The sequence below is a fragment of the Gracilinanus agilis genome, chromosome 3 (assembly GCF_016433145.1).
Source record: "Gracilinanus agilis isolate LMUSP501 chromosome 3, AgileGrace, whole genome shotgun sequence".
Classification (NCBI taxonomy): domain Eukaryota; kingdom Metazoa; phylum Chordata; class Mammalia; order Didelphimorphia; family Didelphidae; genus Gracilinanus; species Gracilinanus agilis.
This window is the reverse complement of record NC_058132.1, coordinates 464,031,549-464,048,601: the sequence shown is the minus strand read 5'-3', so window position 1 is coordinate 464,048,601 and position 17,053 is coordinate 464,031,549. Positions and strand designations below refer to the sequence as shown.

The 17,053-nt window shown below is 34.0% G+C and overlaps 1 protein-coding gene across 1 annotated transcript in view; it reads left to right on the top strand.

Annotated features, from left to right (window-relative positions):
• The window catches only part of WWC3 (WWC family member 3), a 196,513-nt gene that overhangs the window by 156,271 nt on the left and 23,189 nt on the right, over positions 1-17,053 (top strand). Inside the window, exons 9-12 of the mRNA XM_044669272.1 lie at positions 1,717-1,959; positions 5,662-5,751; positions 7,859-8,430; positions 13,602-13,722. Of these exons, the coding sequence (XP_044525207.1) occupies positions 1,717-1,959; positions 5,662-5,751; positions 7,859-8,430; positions 13,602-13,722 (1,026 nt within the window). The remainder of the gene's footprint in view (positions 1-1,716; positions 1,960-5,661; positions 5,752-7,858; positions 8,431-13,601; positions 13,723-17,053) is intronic.

Here is a 17,053-nt window from a genome sequence, read left to right as displayed (position 1 = left end):
TGAAAAATAGATTGAGGACTCTGTGAAACATTACATGTATAAGGGCAACTGGGTGACTCAGTGGATAGAGAACCAGGTCTGGAGATAGAACTTGAGTTCAAATCTGGCCTTCCTAGCTGTGTTACTCTGAGCAAGTCACTTATCCCTAGTTGCCTAGCTCTTTACCATTCTTCTGCCTTGGAACCAATGGAAATGAAGGGGTGTAAAAATAAGATATCAATAAAAATAAAGCAAAGCGACATCATATGCCACTTGAATCTTTGAGGATGGTTTTTAGACAAGAGCTATGAGTTCCTTGACTATCCCCATATGTATGGAAATTGTATTCCAATGTAGACTATTGTCTGCTAAGAAAGATGGTCTTAATGAATTATCTGGAACATTAATAAGTTTTTTGATTTGCCAGGTCCACACATTGTATTTTAGAGGTAGGACTTAAACCTAGGTCTTCCTGGCTCACAGGTTGCTTTTTATCTTGCTTACATTCCAAGTTAAATATACATTGCTTTCTTTCTCATTTAGAATAGAATTAAATCCTGAAAACAGAGAGCTAAAGTAGTATAGTGACCAGAGGGCTGATCTTGGGGTTTGGGAGACCTAGTATACCCTTCAAAAATAATTAATTTATTTGTTACATTAAAATTTCCAGGTATCTCCCTTCCTCCCTGCCCCCCCCCACACTAAAGAAGGAATTATTTGACAAAAAGATATATGTATATATAAAAGCAGATCTTGCTTATTTTGTTTATCAGTTCTTTCTCTGAAGGTTGACATTCTTCAAATAGTATTTCTGTTGCTGTATATAATGTTGCCTTGGTTCTGCTCATTTCACTCTTCATAATTTCATATAGATATTTTCATGTTTGTTTTTTTCAAATTAACCTGCACATCATTTCTTACAGAGTAGAACAAGTCTTGACTCTGATCCATGCAAGCTGTGCAACCTGGGCAAATTATTTAATCTTTACTTGTCTAACTCATTGTCTAAGATGGTAAATTTTCAAAAAGCTTCTTTTGCTGCTAGGTGAGCGAATTTCTACATGGAGTACCATGTTCTAATAAAATCACAGATCTGGATTAAAACAATTTTTTGATCCTATGTTTTTACTTATAGTCATAGTATATAATATATAGTCATATAGCATAGTCATATATAATCATAGATCCTATTAATTTACTCAGTCATCTAGCCATTCAGACTATGAAACTTGCCAAGTAGTTGTTTCAAACATCTATCTAGTATCTGCAGAGTAGACACTATAAGGACAATATAAATAGAAGCCACATTCTTTCCTCTGGAGAAGTTTACATTCTAAAACTACTTATTTGATGCTCATTCTAAAGGAAATTGAACATGAGAACAATTTAAATTAATTTGGAAATCATGAAATATGTGTGTGTGTGTGTGTGTGTGTGTGTGTGTGTGTGTGTGTGTGTGTAAAAATACTAGCCTTCTTGTATGTTTCTTCAAACAAGCAAAATATCCATTGTTGTCAACTCAAGTTCTATCTTGAGTAGAAGAGATTATGCCAGAGAACTATTCATCATATTTTTTCTCCTGCCATTCTCAGAGAAAATGAACTCTTCTCATGATAGAGTTAAAGCTGAAGTCCAAATATACTTATGCGGTTTATTGTTCTGTCTTTATTTATTTTTTGGTTTTATTCTGCCTCTCACTCTCTTTTTCTTGTTTCTCTCTTGTTTCTCTCTTTAAAGAGTGGCAAATATACAGCAGCAGTTGGCCTTGTTAGATAATGAGTCTTGGCCAGGAATAGCAGAGGCAGACAGAGACCGCCTCCAGCTCATTAAAGAAAAAGAAGCCCTTCTCCAAGAACTACAGCTCATCAGCCAGCAAAGACGATCTCCAGAAGATATTGCCCGTTTGGAAGAGGAGAAAAGGCGTTTAGAGGAAGAGATTCAAAGGGCTAGAGCTACATCTGCCCATGGGGCCACAGAAAGGTTTGATGATTCTGTTACTTTTTTGGGGGGGAGAGGAGTTTACCATATGGTTGTACAACTTTCTAACACTTAGCTTTATTTGATCACGAATATTTACTTAACTTACCCAAAGCAACCACTTGCATCTGTTTGTGGTTTGGTGTTGGGTCAAAGAAAGAAATAGGAAGTAGACAAGTATGTGATAGACTGCTGTTAGAAAGACTGTGTGCTTCTCAGACACCTGGCTCTTTTTCTGATAAAGGAGAACATAAAAGGAGTAACTATAGTTAAGAGAAAGAGAAAAACAAGGTAATTGAGGGTGGCACTAAAGCCAAAAGATACACTTGTGTGCCTGTAGTTGTTGACTCAGTTCAAATGAGCGAGATTACTTGTTTTCACTGATTGTAGACCTAGTCTTTATTAGTATAAGGAACTCCCAGTGAGAAAAACAAATAAGCATCTTCTCTTATAGCAGGGGTCGGCAACGTATGGCTCTCGAGCCATATCTGGCTCTTTTGAGGGCCAGATATGGCTCTTTCTGCAGGAGCCATAAAGTCAATTTTTTTCAGGTGCTGTTACAGGAGCGGCACTGTGAGCACTGTATGGCTCTCATGAAATTACATTTTAAAAAATGTGGCATTTCTGGCTCTCACAGCCAAAAAGGTTGCCGACCCCTGTCTTATAGTCTTAGAAAGGAAACTTAAGAGGTCAAGTGATTTTCCCACGATCACATTGCCAGTGTTTGTCAGAGACACTGTAGTGAATAGATGGATAGGTTTTATTTGGATATAAATGAATTTTTTCCAACAATACCTAGGTAAGAATCCTTCAGACATTTATTAGCCCTGTCACCTGGATGAATCTTTTAACCTCTTTAGACCTTTGTTTATTCAATTATAAAATTAGGAGATTGTACTTAATGCCAGCTCAGGTCTATTCCAATTATATCTAGATCTATGACCCTATGAACCCCCCATCTTCTTAACTGAGGCCAGCTCTATTCACTACATTATATTGCCACTCCCAGTTATCTCCATTTTACTGATGAGGAAACTGAGGCACTGAGCTTTGCCTGCAGGAATATTTAGAGCTTTGTCAATTAACAAGCACTTGTTAAGTGTCCATTGTGTGCCACCTTGTGCTAAGTATTGGGGATACAAATACGTAGGTGAAGTTGTCTTTTAAATCCAGTCCAGCTCATGACTCTTAAGAATACTTTTCTATTCCACTTTTTCCTGTCTGCCCACTTTTCATCTTCCTTCTTTATCTTGTCTTCCTTCATTAGAATGTAAGCTCCTTGAGGGCAGGGATCAGCTTTCTTTTTTGTTTATATTTGTGTTTCCAGGCTTAGCAAAATACTTGGCTTGTAGCAAGTACTTTATTTAAGTTTATCACATATTATCTTATCTTACCTTGCTTTACCTAGTCTTCACTTATCTTAATCTAGCCATAAAAAACTTACGTTCTTATTGGGAGATAATCATATTTAAGAACAGACCTGCAGCTAGAAAAGACTCCAAAAGCCATTTAATTTGAATATTTAGATTCTGACTCCCTCCTTTTTAGAGGAAGTCACTGAGATCTAAGACTGTTTTGTGAATTGCCCCAAGGTCACACAGCTAGTATCAAAGGTAACATTTAAACTCATTTTCTACAACTCTAGAACCAGTCCTCATTCCTCTGTTCCACATGCCTAGAGAAGTAGTGACCAGGGAAGGGAGTTTGGTAGGTAGTAATAGGAATTGGGAATTCTATCAGAGAGAAGTGAATTGTCATGCCTTTTCGTGGTGGTATTGATGAGATTTTTATACCCTGAGCTAGAACTAAGTGGAAAGGTGGGGAGTTGGCCTGGGGAGAATTGAGTCCAGAAGAGGGCACAATAAATAAGAGGAATATAAGAGGAGGCAGAAGCAGATATAGATTTTAAAGCAGTATTATATGATTGTACATGTAAAATCTATATGAGATTGTTTACCATCTCGTGGGGGCTAAGAAGGAGAGAATTTGATACTCAGTATTCGTTGAAAAACATTGGACACTATTTTTATATGTAATTGGGGAGAAAATAAAATAAAATTAATACCTAAAAATACCCATAGTAGTATTGACTTAAAAGGATGAATACATAGGATAGTTAGGATTCAGTCAGCACATCGAATTCTTCAGAGGAAGTTAGCTGAGATGAGAGCAAAAGTTCTAAAGATATGAAGTTCAGATGTGGGATTGAAAAGCAGGTTATTATCTAAAGAGATTTATTTGAAGGCGTACAGGAAATTTCTCAACCAATTACCTTTTAATGATAATGACATGTAAAGAGAGGGGAGCAAATGCAAGTAATAATTGATGGGTAAGAAAGTGAGGGGTTGAATGAGATGGTTATACATAGTAGACAGTCATTGTTTCCTAGTTCTTTTTTTCTCTATTTAATATGTTGAAAAGTTCATGTTTGTTAAATCCATAATTTAAATAAAGTCTAAAATTTAAAATTAAAGGAAGAATCTTTCCTTTAGAGTATTTAGATTTGTTCAAAATGCAGTTAATCCAAAAATTTATGGTTGCCTAAATAAAATTTCCTCATGAGAAGGGTCACTTCTAAATCAGAAATAATTTGTATAATGATATATTTGACTGTGAAAATGTATTAAATTAATATAAAATAGTAGCAATATACTTTTTATGGAAAACAATGATTAGTGTCTTCTTGACTAGCACTTAAAATAATAATTTACATCAAAAGTATTTTATTTCTATTTTTTTCTGGACTTAGTGGTCTCAGTCAAAAACATGGTATTCTTGGACTATGTGCCAATTAATATCTTATGATCTGAGGATTGGAATTTGACTGCTTACAGGGTGGTCACTAATTGGTTTCTTTCCTTGTCTGAAAATTCTATATAATACATCTGATGGTTACTTTTGATAGGGCATTGTTAAAACTCTAGCTAGAGGTGGTAAACTAGCTGGCTCAGTGGATTTATAGTTAGACCTAGAAATGGGAGCTCTGGCCTTAGAAGCTTCCTAGCTCTGTGGCCCTGGACAAGTCACTTAACCTCCATTACCTATCCCTTGCCCTTATTTTCTGCCTTGGAACCAATAAAGAGTATTGCTTCTAAAACTGAAGTTAACGATTATATGTATATATATATATATATATATATATATAACCTTAGCTAGATAAGCATGTAGCCCTCTTAGTTTCCTAACTATGTATTTAGAATGTCTATTTAGTGTTTAGTGTCTAGGTAGGAACAAAAGGAGGCTCAATAGTTCCTATCTGGGCAGGAGTAACAAGTAGGTAGATAAGCACTCAAGAGTCAGAGATAGTCATACTTTTTTAGATCTCAAACTTTAGAAATCACTGAATTCATCCGCCTCATTTTCTAGATGAAGATTTAAAGCATGAAAAAGATATTTGGAAATATTTTCTTTAACTTTTCAATCAGTTCAGAGTGGTTGTATGAAATAAAATTAAGGAACTGAACATCTTAAAGCAACTGTGTGTTTTCTTCCCAATGTTTGGTGAATGTAGGCTGGTTCAGAGATTCCTAAGGTATACAAACACATCCTTACATTGTTATAATCTTGAGTATTTTGACATAACAGCTGCATGTTGTGCTTTTACTGTAAAATTGTGGTTGAATTTCGTGGTATAAAAATCTGCTTCATTTAAAAAAAAATCCTAACACCATTATACATGTTTCACATGTGCATTTTATATTTCAGAATTCTTCTTCAAGAAAAGCGAAACTGTTTGCTTATGCAGTTGGAAGAAGCTACCCGTTTAACATCCTACCTACAATCCCAGTTGAAAAGGTAGGTCACTTTTATAAAGCTGTGTGTTACTTTTTCATTTTTGCTCTACAGTGATTACAAATGAATGATGCTCATAATTCCTATTGGTTATTTTCATTAACTGGGACATAGGAAATGGGATGGATTCAAAGTCTTAAAAGCGACTAATGAATCATTTGGTCAAAATAAAGTGGAAAAAGGGTAGAAATTGTAATCTAGTAAGTTCTTGTCTATTCCAGGGAATTAAAGAAAAAATGTGTTTGTTTTAAAAGCAACAAAATCACTAGTAGGCAGACATGTAAAATCAAATAATTTATAATGTTTAAAATAATGTGCCAGGGTCAGGGAATGGAGTTAGGTAGAACAGTGGATAGAGCACCAGACCTGTAATCAGGAAGACCTGGGTTCAAATGTGGTCTCAGCCACTTCCTAGCTGTGTCACCCCAGGCAAGTCACTTGACCTCAATTGCCTAGTCCTTACCATTCTGTCTTGGAATTGATACTTTGTGTACATATCATATCAATATAATTAATATTGATTCTAAGATGGATAGTAAAGGTTTAAAAAAATTCCATGGTATCTCCCTCCTTCCTTCCATCCCCTCCTTACAAAAGAAAAGCATCATTTCATAAAAAAGTATAAATAAATGTGTTTAAAAAAGACATAAGGTGAGTGTTTAAAATAATGATGATGATGATGTTCCTAGGGTGTATATACACAGGCTGTTAGGCATTTTTTGTTGACTGGAAATGTAGAAAATAAAAATCATTTCATGAAATACTTGAAGATTTAACTTTCATATGTTAAGAAACCAAGAAATTTGTAGTTGAGATTTATATTTAATTCCCGTAAGGAAACTATATACCTTTATGATCAAAACCACCACCACTAAGAAAACAACTTTGGTATAAACAGACACACACACACACACACACACACACTCCACCACCATTGTGATGGGAACATACTTCATCTAGATTTATAGTTCTGATTTAATTTCATTATTCTTGACATTTCATGATCATATTCACATTTCTTCAAAGGGAAAAATGATTCATTGGGAAGTAAATTCATCAAATTACAGTGTGTTGAGAAAAGGAAGTGTAAACACTAGTGTCTTTAGGCTCATGACAGAAGCCAATAACTATATAAATGGCAACATATAACATCTTTTTTATTCAAAAATGAATAATAGTTATACTTTAGGGCTAAAGAGTGGAGTAAAATAACAACTGCAAAGAAACAGGTTAATTTAATTGTCATTTTTTAAATGAAATGCTTTACTGATTAGTTTTCAATAATAATTTTCTATATCCTTTCTTCATAAAATACTCATCTTTGTCAAAACTAGATAATTAAATAGAACTCTTATTTACTACACAAGTATTCCTTCCACATTGCAGGGGTTAGTGGTGTGACACTCCTGTGATCTTGAAAATCTGCATAAAATTTTTTGGCCTTCCCTTCATACCAGAGAAGAAATCTGATTTTTTTTCTTTTCCTTCCCTGGGGTGTTTACAGTACCTTAATGTAAAATTTGGGTTAAGTATTTGTTCTGAGTGTCTACATTTTTTCTGTATCATCTGCTGGCCTTTGTGTGTCATCTGTGGTTCTGCAAAACTCTCCCAAATTACCAATTTAATTTCTTATGTTGACCCACTTCATATTGAAACTGTAGTGGGGAAAATCACAGTGTGGAAGAGTTACCTGTTTTTTTACTAACCAAAAAAAAAATGGGCAAACACTAAGAACAAAGCAAAACAAAACAAAAAATTGTATACAGTATCTTTTGTTTGATCGTACATTTCTTGGGGAAAAACTGAACACCATTAAGATTTTATAGTGCTTCCTACATTCAGGGAAATATTAAGTATTACCTCTCAAAGAGACTGCAAAGTTGTTAGTTATTCCTCTGTTTAATAGTGTCTTTTTACATAAAATTAAACTCATGGATTATCAGCCAAAATACACTCAAATATTAACAGTAACTGTTAATAAGAGATACTAGATTGATTTTCTCTCCTATACGGCAGATGGAATCATGTGCCTTTGTGTGAAATATCATAATATATAAACAGAAGTCATGGAATGTGGTACTAAAACTTGGGTTTTTATTTCTTCTTTCAGTTTATCTGCCAGCACTCTGACAGTGTCCTCTGGAAGCAGCAGAGGGTCACTGGCATCTAGCCGAGGATCATTGGCATCCAGCAGGGGTTCCTTAAGCTCCATCAGCTTTACAGACATCTATGGCCTTCCCCAATATGAAAAATCAGATGCAGATTATGGCCAGCATCTGCGCTTTGATCTAATTCCATTTGATTCTCTGGGAAAAGATGCACCATTTTCTGAGTCCACTGGACATTCCAACTTCAATAAGCAAAGGAGGTCCCTGGACACACCTCAGTCCCTAGCTTCCCTGTCTTCTCGCTCATCTTTGTCTTCCTTGTCCCCACCAAGTTCCCCATTAGATACACCCTTTCTTTCTGCTTCTCGGGATTCCCCTCTTGCCCAGATGTCTGATGGATTTGAAATGTTAGGCATGGGAGCTCTAGAAAGGCTCAGGGCTCCAGCCTCAGCTATGGGAGATGATGACACACAGGGGACAACTTCACTTCAACCTTCTGGATATCATGGGGACAGTGAAGGAGTCCGAGAACAGCTACGACCACAACTGGCAAATGCCCCAACTACTAGTGGAAGTAAGTTTATTAATAGGATGTTTGATGGGTGGAAGGGAGGGGTTGGGCGCCAAAAGAAGAAGGATTCTATACATAAAATTGTGCCAATTAAATATGCACTGTATTTTCAATTACACAATTACTTCTTAATTTATGGTTGCTTTGGCTTTAAAATTTTGTTAATTGACTCAAATTTTCATTTATTTCTTAAGCAAGTATTTTCTTTCTGATAATTTTTTTCTCTCATATACATTATGGGTCATGTAATTTATATTGACAGATTAGTTTTAGATATTTTTCTTCACTGAATAAAATAGCTTATTGAAAATGAACCACTAAGTTCTTTAAAGGTAGAGACTAATTTTGTGTATTTGCATCTATAATGTGTACTATTTCACACAGAGTATTATTTAATAAAGATTTTTTGAATCCAGTTTAAATAAATAAAATAAGTTCTTGATAAAATGTTAGCATGTGAAGCAGATGAATATGTAATATTAGGTTATTATACTCTGAAACATTTAGTCCAAGATCACCCCAAACTTTTACCTGGAGATCATTATTATTATATATTATCATGATATAATAATATATTATCGTATATTCTACGAGGTCAGACTATATAATAATTTCCACTTGTACATCTTTCCCTGTTCCTGCATGTAATAAGCACTTAATTCTTTTACATTTTCACCCAATTTATACTTTTTAATAATGATAGATAGATAGATAGATAGATAGATAGATAGATAGATAGATAGATGAATGGATGGATAGAAGGATGGATAGATGGATGGATGGATGGATAGATAGATAGATAGATAGATAGATAGATAGATAGATAGATAGATAGATAGATAGATAGATAGATAGATATCTTTATGGTTTGTAAAATGCTGTATGTACAGCCATGTGAGGTAGGTGTTATTAGTATTAACCCTATTTATAGCTGAGTATACTGAGACTGAGAGAAAGTCATTTGCCCAGGGTAAGAAGAGCTAGTAAGTGTCTAGGGCATTATCTGAACACAGATATTCCTGACTCCAAGATCAATACTTTCTCCACTATACTACCTTGCAGCTTTAGGAATAATTGCCATTTAAAAAAATTATATATATATATATGACAGCTAGGTGGCTCAGTGGATAGAGTGCCAGATCTAGAGTCTAGAAGACCTGTGTTAAAATCCGGCCTCAGACATTTTGTAGTTGTGTGACCCTGGGCAAATCACTTACCCCAAATTGCCTTGCCTTAACCATTTTTCTGTCTTTTAACTGATATTTGATTCTAACACAGAAGATATTGTGTACTATAAAGGGGGAGAAAAACCAAGTTCTTCTTGTTTCTTTTTTCCCTATTTTATTAACTTACATAGATGAAAATTTTTAAATAATAAATACATTTTAATATAGTAAGTTCACTTTATATGCAGACCTAATAAATCTGTGTTGAGTGCATCATTTGAAAACAAAGAGTCTTGCTCTAAGATTAAAACATAAAATTTTCCCATGATAGAAGGGTTGATTTTATTTGCTCAAAAACAGTCACTCATTAATATTTCCCAATATCTTTATTAGAGAATATTAAATATTTGACCTGAAATATGTTTTAAATTGGCTAACATTAAACACAAAAAAAGTCTACAGGCCACCATACTTAGTTTCTGCATTCAATGGACCTTTAATAACTCCATTCTATTCATATTCTTGGTGCACTTTACTGGGGATAAAAAGGCAAAAAATAAAACAATCTTTGTGGTCCAAAGTTTTCATTATATTTGAGGGAAAACAATGAATACATAAATAAATATAAAAATATACAAAATAAATAATAACATTTAGGTAGGACCTACTATTTGCCATGGCTATGTTATACAATTTACAAATATCTCATTTTATACTTACAATCACTCTAGGAGGCAGGTGTTAAAATTATTTCCCTTAGTTTACAATTGTGGAAACCGAGGCAACCAGGTTAATTCACTTGGCCAAAGACAGCCAGCTAGTAAATGTGTTATGCCAGGTTTGAACTTGAGTCTTCCTGCCTCAAAGCCTAATTCTCTATACCACCTAGCATACTATTATTTAATATTAAAAAATTCTAGATGGGGGATTTTTATGCCTGGCAGAATCAGATTGATGTGAATTTTGTGCCTAGAATGTTTTAAATAATGCTGCAAACTTAGAAACAATACTGATATATTAACATCATTCATAATAAACGTGTTTAAAGACCAGATCAGTTTTGGTAGAATAATGATTAATTATTTACTATTTCCATGTGGACATGTTATCATTTTAAAACAGAAATAAAAAAATTTTAAATAATGATAATTTACTTTTTCCATCCTTTAAGGCTATAAAGACTAAGATACCAACAGGATAATCGCCACAAATCTTTATGTCCCAAAACCCTTGTCGTCCTCCTAAGATTTCCTCCTCCACAGTCCTCCCGTCCCCTAAGTTTAGTTTTAAAACCCTGTCCTTTATCATTGCTACCCTGATAGATACTACATATACAAAGTTTTGCTATTAACTTCTAAATGCAATTGGTTCATACTGTGTTTTCTTACTGCCACCTTGTGGTAAAGTACCATATACTGCACCCAACTTTAAAAATTAAAATAATATTACTAAGAAAGTAGTTAAAATGGAGCTCTCTTGAATGCCAGGGTTTGGATAAAGTTTCATTAATATCTGTTGAGTACAATTGGAATTCCCAGGAGGCTTGCAGAAAGAATATAGCCTAAATCTGAAATATTTATAATAATAAATAAGTAATATTTATTGTCATCATCTGCATTGGTGGAAGGAATTTCCATACTGATAATTCTATATGCAGAGATCTGAAGTCCAGAAGTCCAAACCTCCACTTTCCTGTCTTTTCTACCCCTCTCTTATGTTATAGTACCTGAAAAGATGCCCTCCTGGATTTACCAAATGTTCATTAAATAGAATTTTAAAAATCTACTCTATTTTACTAGAAGAATCTGAGGCCCAGAATGGTTACCAATATACCTAAAATCCACAACTTATTCTCACCATCTCATAATTCCCTTAAAACAATGTTGCTACATATTGCAAGAAGTTTTAATGTTGGAGCAAGGAAAGGATATTTCCTCAAATAGCATTTTTTATCTAGATGTCAATCATTTGGACTTTCTGAGAAGAGAGAAGTATCTTTGTATGTTCACAAATGTTATTTTAACTTTTCATTAACCAATATATATATATATACATATATATATATTTTTTTTTTTTTTTTTAAACCCTTACCTTCCATCTTGGAGTCAATACTGTGTATTGGCCCCAAGGCAGAAGAGTGGTAAGGGTAGGCGATGGGGGTCAAGTGACTTGCCCAGGGTCACACAGCTGGGAAGTGTCTGAGGTCAGATTTGAACCTAGGACCTCCTGTCTCTAGGCCTGGCTCTCAACCACTGAGCTACCCAGCTGCCTTCTAACCAGTATATTTTTAAACTAAATGTACCTTGATCATGATATAATCTTCTGTTTTCAGGTAAATCTTAATTATGAATCAGTAATCATTTAATTTTCTTATTGTTTATTCACATATTAATAACTATATTCATGCTGTTTTAAAATATCAACTTGGAAAATCTACTCCTTTTCACTCTTTGCTTTTTATTTTGTTTCTCATGCGGCACAACAGAAAAATTCATTGTAAGTGAACTTAGTATTATTTTTTACCTTTGACTTCTAATTCTTTGTTGTATCATTGCTTAGTAAGTATGTTGCCTAGTTTCATAAAATGTGCAAGAGTTACATTAGAGTAGTCTTACAGTTTACCACATAGGTAATTATGCTGACTATTCTTTAAATAAGTTGGTGATTAGCGAATTCTTGCACAATGCTTTCATGAGAACTTTAACTTCTTTTGTATCAACTTATTTTTTTAATTTAATAAAATATGATAACACAAGCTATAAACTTTATTCAGAATATACTTTTTATTGCATTTTCCCTTTTGTTCAAGCATTTTTATACTTATTGGACTGTGTATATAAATTGTTTAAAGAAAAAATTTTAAAGCTAAGAGATTTAAAGAAAATGTAGCTCTAAGATTTCATGCCCTCCCTTTATGTGTGCTTTACTCCCTATGGTTAACCTCATTGCATAGAAACCTAAGAGCAGATGTTTTGGGATGTTGAGTGGTTTCTTCCATGTTGTTTTTACTGACCAAGGATAACTATTGACAGTACCTCTTTCATTTAACTTTTGTAGCCATGTGGATCTAATGACCTGGCTAAGGGGTTTCTTTGAGAATTATTTTCTTTATTTTGATTTCTTCATTATCTTTTTGGGGGATAGTAGTGAAAAAGAAATAGTATTTTTACTAATGATGTAAGGATGTTTGGAGAACTTAATGTATTAAATGACAAAAATTTACATTTGTGATCTCACATACATAGGATAATAATAGGAAAATTTCATGAATTCAGTTTGTTGAGTGTAGACTACTACTTTGAACATTTTGGGATGGCTTTTAGATAGGTTGGTTGAATAGCAGAAGAGTTGTAGAAAATGAGACCAACTAAAATTGTCACACTGCTCTTTATCTGGTTGTTGTTGTATATTCCTATTTTATTCCTTTATTATTCAAACTATGAAGCAATGCAAATCAGTCCCCCCTCCTCCCAAGTACATAGTTTCTTTTTGACACATTGTTATTGTGGTTTCGCTATTTCCTTATAAAATAAAATTTTATTGGTACTGTGCTGATCATTTAAAAAGAAATGCCCATTTTTAAAAATGTACCTTTTTATAGTCTACTCTTGCACCCAACATTATTTTAATGTGTAATTTCACATATTGGTTAGTTTTATTAGTGATTTAAAAGTCATCTTTCTTGTAGTATCCTGTGAATTCGTTGATGAGACAAAAAGTTATTTCAAAGACTTCAGAGAGTAATTTTTTTCTTTTTTTCACTTTCAAAGAGATCTGGCTATTTTTTAACTTTGAAGAGGAGTAACTACAATGTTCCTTTCTCCAGTTTCCAGAAGAAAAAATCAGTCCCCACTCTGTTTATTCTTTTTTTTAAGATAGATTACAGTTACAGCTAGAAGTTTTCATTTCATATTTTCATTGAGAGTAGCATCAAATTCCTTGAATTTTTCCTACTGATGTCAAAGTTTATTGTCACCTTCTAACACTGTTTATTTCTTTTTTCTACAGCAGTTACTTTAAGAGAAGACAGTGCTAGGAGGTCAGAGAGGAGGGCCAGACGGGTTTCTGCATGTCTCTCTGATTATTCGCTGGCTAGTGACAGTGGTGTTTTTGAGCCTTTAACGAAAAGGTTGGCTATATGATTTTACAATTTTTTTCTTCCCCCAAATGATACAAACACACACACACACACACACACACACACACACACACACACACACAGTAGTATTCTCTTGAGATCCTGAATAAAATTATTATATTGATTCCTTTATAGGCCAGAAAATTTGAATTTACAGTACTAAAACTTTTAGTTTTATTCTTCATCTCCCTGAATTTGGGTTGTGGTAAACCCTAAGAGGAAATTCCTTTGCGGTTTTATGGGATTGGTAGTGGGTCGGTCTTTTCCCATCACCCACCTATTTCCTTACAGGGAAGATTCCTGACCTTGCCCTGACTCAATGAGTCAGTCATCCAGTAAGCATTTATTATTTATGATAGATTTATTGTATATTTTACATTTATTATTTATTATAATTATTTTCTGACTCCCATGCCAGTAGATATATTTTTATGCTCACCATTCTATGAGAGGAAAATCAGCCTGATTCAATTATTCATATATAAAGTACAATATTGATCAGCTACAATTTGTGTTCCTGTATTAGCTTATTTTTTTAACTGACAGATTATAGTTACTTTTATTTTTATTTTAAATGTTTTATTTATTTTTTTATTTTAATTTTTATTTTTTTAAACCTTTAACTTCTGTGTATTGGCTCCTAGGTGGAAGAGTGGTAAGGGTGGGCAATGGGAGTCAAGTGACTTGCCCAGGGTCACACAGTTGGGAAGTGTCTAGGCCAGATTTGAACCTAGTACCTACCATCTCTAGGCCTGACTCTCAATCCACTGAGCTACCCAGCTGCCCCTATAGATAATTTTAAATGTCCAAATGCTTTCTTTGTCTTCCTCTAATTTTTGTCACACTATATTTGACTGGGTTCTGTACTCACTGCCAGTATCCAGAGCTTTCCTTGGAAGTTACTGAAAAATCCTTTTTGTGATCTCTAGGATTTTCATTTATTGGATCTATTTTTTTTGTTTGTTTTTAAATCAGCTTTATTTTTTCTAATTTTGTGTTATTTTAATTTCCCATAGCACCTTGGCAATGTCAAAAACAAAAATACAAATACATGGATGTAATCAGTTTAACATTTAAAGCATGAGCTTATGTTATTGGATCTATTTTTAAATGAATATTTTTACCTTAAACTTTGATCTGAATTCTGCATGTGGTTTAGAATAAAATGATAGTGGTCAGATCATTAAATGAGGAAACAGATTTAGAGAAGTCAATTGACTTGCCCAAGATCTTAGACTAGGACACAGGTCTTCTGAATCCCAGTTTACTACTTGAAATTTGAGTTATTATCCACTCAGTTTACACGGGGAAGATAATCAGATAACTTGGGCCAACAATATTTTCTTTTTGTTAAACCCTTACCTTCTGTCAAAATTGGGACCAAGTATTGGTTCCAAGGTAGAAAAGTGATAAAGAGATTAAGTTACTTGCCTAAGGTCACACTGCTAGGAATAGCCTTTCTTCAAAAGCAGTTTTTGTGGATTCATATCATTTATATGATCAACTCTGAGCCAGTCACATATCAGTGCTTTGTTAAGTACTTATTCTGTATCAGACACTATACTAGGTACTAGGGATGCAAAAACAAAAACTAAAATCTTTGAACTCAACAAATTTGCCTTCTACTGGGGATAGGCATTTTTAAATGCCTATTTTTTAAAGACATTTTTCTTGAAGCAACTGAGTACTCTGAGTATCCTCATCACTATTTTATAGACCAGAAAACAGAGGCAGAGAAGCTTACCTACTGTCATAAATAAATGCTGAGGTCAAGTCTCAGACCTAGTACCATTGTAAATAGCATTTAATAGTTGTTAGTTATCATTTACTTTAAAGGTATATGGTAGATAGAAGAGTCAAAACTAACATTAATCTGTTTAATTTTTTAATACTCCAATGAAAAGCTTGACAAGTGTAGGTCAATTATACTTTTAGTAATCTGTTAAAATGATTTCAATAGTTTCACATTTCTCGAAATACACACAAGAAGGGCAAGCTAGATTGCACAGTGGATTATTGAGTGCCAGGACTAAAATCAGGAGGACCTGAGTTCAAATCTGAACTTAGGTGTGTCCTAGCTATGTGACCCTGGGCAAGTCACTTAACCCTGTTTGACTAGTCCTTCTCACAGTTCTGTCTTAAAATTGAAAATAAGACAGAAGGTAATGGTTTAAAAGAAAGGAAAAAAAGAAATTGCATGTAAGTATAAAATGACTGACTCTTATTTCAGATCCTTAAAAATCAAGAATAGTGTTTTCTTTAAGAACATCTAAATTTTAACCTAATATTTAATAGATATATTATATTCTCTCTAATACAGTATCTACTCAAATGAAACAATGTCCATAAAATGCTCCACAAACCATATATATAGATGTAACACCTTAGCATAGTGAACAGAAGACCAGCCTTAGTTAGGAAGGTCTGGGTTGAAGTCCTGCACCACACACCTACTAGCTGTATGTCTTTGGGCAAGTCATAACCTCCAGACAACTATAAGATTGTAAATTGCTTAACAGTTGCCAAATTACATTGGTATCACGGGAATTTTCTAACTGGGGAATTCCCTTTAGTAATGAAAGCACAAATCTAAGGAAAAGAAACTAAACTGCTATTATCATTATTCTTTAATTAGCATGTGTATATAACCAACCCACACAGGGAGGAGAAGGGGGTTTCTATGTTTTATATTGGTTTATTGTTTCCAAGTCCAGATTGGGAGGCAGTATGATACAGTGGGAAGAGAACTGGATTTTGAATCAGAGCTTTTGAGTTCCAACCTCAGTTTAGCCACTTACCAAATGCATATCATTGGGCAAATAAAACATTTCCTATATCTGGACTTCAGTTTCCTTATCTGCAAAATAAGAGCACTGGAGTAGATGACCTATAAGGCACCCTTTAGTCCTAAATTTGTGATCTTAGTGTTCCTTAGGTTTCTGTGCTCTCTGTGTCACTCTGTGGCTTATTTTAAGAAACTGAACAAATTATTTTCACTCATGGAACTAGCAGAAGTTCCTTTTTACTCTATTTTCTATATAGTTGAGTTCCAAGAAAATGTTGGAAAGAGTCTTTCTTTTTTTAAAGAAGTGTAATTTTAGGGGGCAGCTGTGCTCAGTGGATTAAGAGACTGGCCCAGAGATGGAAGGCCCTGGGTTCAAATCTGGATTCATACACTTGCCAGCTATTTGACTCTGAGCAAGTCCCTTAAACCCCCTTGTCTAGCCCTTACTGGTCTTCTGCTTTGGAACCAATGTAAAGTATTGATTGTAAGATGGACAATAAGAGTTTTTTGGGTTTTTTTTGGTTTGTTTGTTTTATG